Below are 5,205 nucleotides of genomic sequence, written 5' to 3' on the forward strand. Positions count from 1 at the left end.
CATCCGCATAATTTAGCTTCGAAAGGACCAAAGATTCACACAGTTTCAGACGCAGATAGGGGCTAAGACAGTTTCTTTCTCAGTTTGCTGGCTAGAAGTTACAAAGAACAAAAATTCATTTTGAATTATTTTTTTCTATCACACATTCGAAGAAAGCAATTTAAGGTTTATAGAAAGAATTTAATAACTCCTCCGAGCACGGTATAACCAATTTTTCATCACGAACCATGTCAGAGTTCCACAAGGTGCCGCACTTGGGCCACCGCAATTCCTAACGTAGGCGAATGGCCCACTTGCAGTGGCGGAGTACGGCGCGGCGTACGGCGGCGCGGACCCGTACGCGGCGCAGCGCCAGCAGTACGAGTACTACGAGCGGCTGCGGCGCACTGACCCGGCCGCCTACATGCGCCTCTACAAGCAGATCATGGCGGGCGCCGTGCCCGCCGTGCCCGCAGTTCCCGCCGTGCCGGGACAGCCGCATTACAGATACCCAGGTGAACATTTATTGCTCACTAGCGTACCGCCCGTCGTACATACTCGTACATCATCATCATCATCATCATCATCATCATCATCATCATCATCATCATCATCATCAGCCCATATATGTTCCCACTGCTGGGACACAGGCCTCCTATGAGGGTTCAGGCCATAATCCACCACGCTGGCCAAGTGCGGGTTGGCAGATGTCACATGTCGTCGAACTTTTAATTCTTGGACATGCCGGTTTCCTCACGATGTTTTCCTTCACCGTTTTAAGCAGTGGTGATATTATCCACATGTGCAGATAAATTGAAAAATCAATTTATTTCCTGCACACTCGCCCGGTCTCGAACCCCGACTTATCGATTTTGAAGTCCGAGGTTCTCACCATTGAGCCACCACTGCTTTTTATACTCGTACATAACTCTTCGAAATCACGTACATATCCAATGGATATAAAATTTTTGAAATCAGTCCAGTAGTTTCTGAGATGAGCGAATTCAGTAAACATACTCTGCAGGTTCCTATAATTTTTTTAGAAGTTTGAATTACATCTTTTAAAAATCATTAGTACAAAAACATGATTGTTTCGATAAAGGATGTATGTACATTTTCACTAATTTATTTAAAAATTCTAAAAATCAATGATGTATTGCAGGTAACTTCAACTTTAAACTCAATTTAAAATAATGCTTGATGTGATCCCCCCTCAGGCTACCCGGGTGCGGGCGGGTACGACGCGCGCGGCGACGAGCGCGCCAGCGTGCACTCGGGCCGCTCCAGCGCCAACCCCCTCAAGGGACACGACGGGTACGCGCCGCGCACGCGCACAAGCACCTACACGCACACACGCACGCACACATGCACGCACACGCACATACGCACGCACACGCACACGCACACGCGCACACGCACACACGCACATGCACACACTAATGATAGTCATTGCATATCTTGAAATATGTATTCAAAAGAGTTTATGAAAAACGTCCATGAACATTTTTTTACATATATATGCTCTAGTAATGCAATTAACAGCAGTTATTACAAACCCTGCCCTTTTGACATATAACTTCACTGTCTTGGATTGTTTAAAATTTCTCTTTGAAATTCTATTAACAATTACATTATTCATTCGCAAACCATTCGAACTAACGATCTATAATCAACCTCACCACCATTCCATTAGACTTCCATAGCACTTCTGAAAGGAAATCCCTCTCTTGAAATGCTGTCCGAAGTTCTGTCACATCCTCTAGTATCTACGAAGAGTTAGTTGGGATGGTTTGTAAGTGTAAATGAGTGAGGGTTAGCCGTAAATGCAATAAGTGGTGGTGTGGTGTGGTGTGGTGTAGGTACTACGGCGCGGGGTCGCTGCGGGCGCCGCTCTCGCTGCGGACAGATTTCTCTGACAGGTACCGCTATCATCCACATTTCATAATCTACGTCATGGAATCATCACATTTTTTTTTTTATTCCAGCAGGAAATTTTTCAAGACCTCAGAATTTTTGAATTTTTAAAAATATGCTCTGATGAAATGAGGTGTATTTCTGATAGTTTTGAAAGAATTTGATTGTTCTATGTATGCCCGTTAATATTTATATCATATACATATAATCTAACCTTTCATTTCATTTGATTGAGGCTTGCTTTTTAATGGAATAGGTACAACTTGCACAAACAATTGCCATGGGGCATCATGCTTACGTTGCACTATTAATCACGTCATTTTGGTTTAAAATAAAATCCAATTAAGTATAATTCTTTTATATTTATAAACGAATTTAAATTCCTTGATGCCTGGACGCTGACCGTATTTTTGCCCTTGTCGTTAGCGTTAGCTTGGCCGCTGGAGGGTTATGGGTTTAATTTGTGAGGGAGACTTTAAGAAAAAAATTGGTGCAGTTTAAATACCGAATTTTCTTATAATCATCTCAGATTAAAGTAATAAATTTCAATGGATACAAAGTAAAATGATATTCTCTGCTAGTTGATGTTGAGTTTATTATCACTTGTACAATAGAAATGGTTTAGTACTATATGGTGTGGTGACGCGTCAGAGTAGATGTTATAGCGTGTTGTGCGACAGGGATCTGACGACGGACGCGTCGCTGAACCTGCAGCTGGAGGAGTCCACGGTGCGCTCCGAGCGGATGACGCCCTTCAAGTACTCCACTGCGCATATCAAGGTAGTCCCACTTCTGATGTCAGCGTTCGAGTCCATGTTTGCTTTAAAACACTCTTTGTCGATTTGTAATAAAAGATATTGTTACATTTAATGCCATGTATATTTTATATCTATTGAGCGGGAGGAATCGATCCAAACGGGTTACGGGTAACTAGGCACTAGTTTCTTTTTTTAACTGAGAGCCGATGCGTTCGTGTTCCTATTATGAAAGGAGTGAAGACATTTGGAGTACGGAGAGATTGTTCGTTGGTAACGCTCGGTGGTGTCGCGCAGGGCACGCTGGGCGCGGGCGCGCTGGTGCTGGTGCGCGCGGCCTGGCCGGCGGACGGGCGGCCCGCGCCGCTGCGCGTGCTGCCGCTCGCCGCGCTGCTGCACGCCGACCCCGCCGCGCTGCGCCTGCGCGCCTTCCCCGGCCCGCTGCTCAGAGGTGCGCACACCCGCACACCCGCACACACCCGCACACCTCATGTGACACTGTTGAATTTTAAAACTAAAAACATGTTAATCGATAGGTGTGACCCACAAGAAGAGCGTGATAGACTACTGCACGAGCCGCTTGCGGGCGGCGGCGCGCAGCGAGGAGGCGCGGCCCGACCCCACGGGCTACGCGCTGCTGTGGGACCTGCTCGCGCTGCTGCTGCGCCAGAACGGGGTCAGATATGCCACACTACACTCAATAACACGCCATACCACACGCAACAACGTCACAAACTGTTGATTACAATACGTCTTATCACATGCAACACAACGCCACACAACACGAAATATCACGCAAATGCACGCCATACCCCATGCCCATCAAACCACGAAAGCACACCATACCATACGGAACAACACCATTCCACACGCAACAACACGCAATACGACACGCAACACACGTCACACACGTTAAACAAATTTCGCGTATCACGAAGCAATGTTATATTACAGCATTACAATTGACTAAAACGCTCACACATCTAACTAACTCACCGAGAAAACGTCCATAAAAGCAACGTCTGCCTTCAGGTGGTGATGGGGTCTGACATCGCGGAGCTGCTGATGAAGAACACGAAGGAGTACGAATACAAGCCGCCCTCCGTCGCCAGCGGACCCTCTGGTGATTACTACACACTATTTATCCATATTTTTGACAACAATACAGTTATATTCTTGCGTCTTTTTCCCAAACAAGGAAATGTATATAGGTGTTTCCTTTTTCTGAATGAATTCACAATTGAGCCATTGGAACGTGCAATCGAATTAAAAGTTAATATTGTAAAAATTTCTTGGATAAAATTCGTTTTTGATGTAGGTTTTCTCTTTTTAATATTTTATTCTGCCTCCAGACTCTCGCGTAGCCTCATCCGCGAGTTTGCACTGCGACGACGACGCGACAAACGCCGAGACTGCGGACCCTGCACGTATGTATTTATTTATTACTAGCGGTCCGGCCCGACTTCGCTCGTGGTACATATATAGCCTATAGCGTTCCTCAATAAATGGGTTATCTAACACTGAAAGAATTTGCTCAATCAGACCCGTAGTTCCTGAGATTAGTGCGGTCAAACAAACAAACTCTTCAGCTTTATAATATTAGTATAGATGCATCATGCACCTAAAGATTATTGTAATACAAACTAAATTCGCTAAACCTGTTTATATGTGACATGAAATAAAATGTTGTTTCGTTTTCTAGTGGTAACTGACGCAGTGGCGGCACCAGAAACTGTGGTGGATGAAAAGCAAGCGGTGGACCGCTACAGAGAGTTGCTGCTGTACGGAAACCAGCAGGAGGCGCTCGGTGAGACTATCTTTATTGACCCCTGATAATTTGATAGTATTATAGAGTCTGTATATTTTCAACTTCTTGTATAATGTATTTTTTAATTTTTGAGTTTATAGCCACTCTTGTAAATAAATAATGATAGTTATGGCATGTTCTTTAAATGTCAAATGTGAATTGACCTGCTGCATAATTATATATAAGAAAGCTCACGGATGAGTTTTTAATGTTGTATTTGTTTTTAGTTGTTCAGTGACTTATGGTTGTGGAACAACCCTATAAGCACGTATAAGCATACGTTTATTTAAATGTTTAAGAGTGTACCACCAGCAATGTCGTACACCCACACACACACGCAGGTTAGAGTAGAGGTAGATATAGAGGCCTTATATAAGATAACTCTAAACACAGCCACAGCGCGATGCAGCATCGTACAACGCCATCTGTTACTTACTACTTAAACTTAAACCAGGGTTTTGGACTAACAGTATTGAAAAAAAATTAGAGCATAGGGAAATTTTCTTAACTTGCTTTTTAAAAAAAATTGAGTAAGTGTTGATTAAGTATTCGCGTGTTGCAGAGTGGGCAATGAGCACGGGGCAGTGGGGCCACGCGCTGGCGCTGGCCGCCGGCGGCGAGCGGCGCATGCGGGCCGCCGTGCTGGCGCGCTGGCTGCGCTCCCTGCCCGCCGCCGACCCGCTGCACACGCTCTACGCGGCGCGCCACGCGCGCACCCCGCCCGCCGCCACCGTCAGTGCGCACACACCC

General features: G+C 45.4%; 1 protein-coding gene across 1 annotated transcript in view; it reads left to right on the forward strand.

Moving 5' to 3' along the window:
* Positions 1–5,205, forward strand: part of LOC119830482 (histone-lysine N-methyltransferase, H3 lysine-79 specific-like) — a 13,910-nt gene that overhangs the window by 7,521 nt on the left and 1,184 nt on the right. The window contains exons 5-14 of the mRNA XM_038353527.1: positions 300–494; positions 1,197–1,293; positions 1,839–1,898; positions 2,574–2,673; positions 2,946–3,099; positions 3,185–3,324; positions 3,681–3,771; positions 4,001–4,075; positions 4,351–4,455; positions 5,018–5,187. Of these exons, the coding sequence (XP_038209455.1) occupies positions 300–494; positions 1,197–1,293; positions 1,839–1,898; positions 2,574–2,673; positions 2,946–3,099; positions 3,185–3,324; positions 3,681–3,771; positions 4,001–4,075; positions 4,351–4,455; positions 5,018–5,187 (1,187 nt within the window). The remainder of the gene's footprint in view (positions 1–299; positions 495–1,196; positions 1,294–1,838; positions 1,899–2,573; positions 2,674–2,945; positions 3,100–3,184; positions 3,325–3,680; positions 3,772–4,000; positions 4,076–4,350; positions 4,456–5,017; positions 5,188–5,205) is intronic.

This window comes from Zerene cesonia, chromosome 11 (genome assembly GCF_012273895.1).
Source record: "Zerene cesonia ecotype Mississippi chromosome 11, Zerene_cesonia_1.1, whole genome shotgun sequence".
Lineage (NCBI taxonomy): Eukaryota > Metazoa > Arthropoda > Insecta > Lepidoptera > Pieridae > Zerene > Zerene cesonia.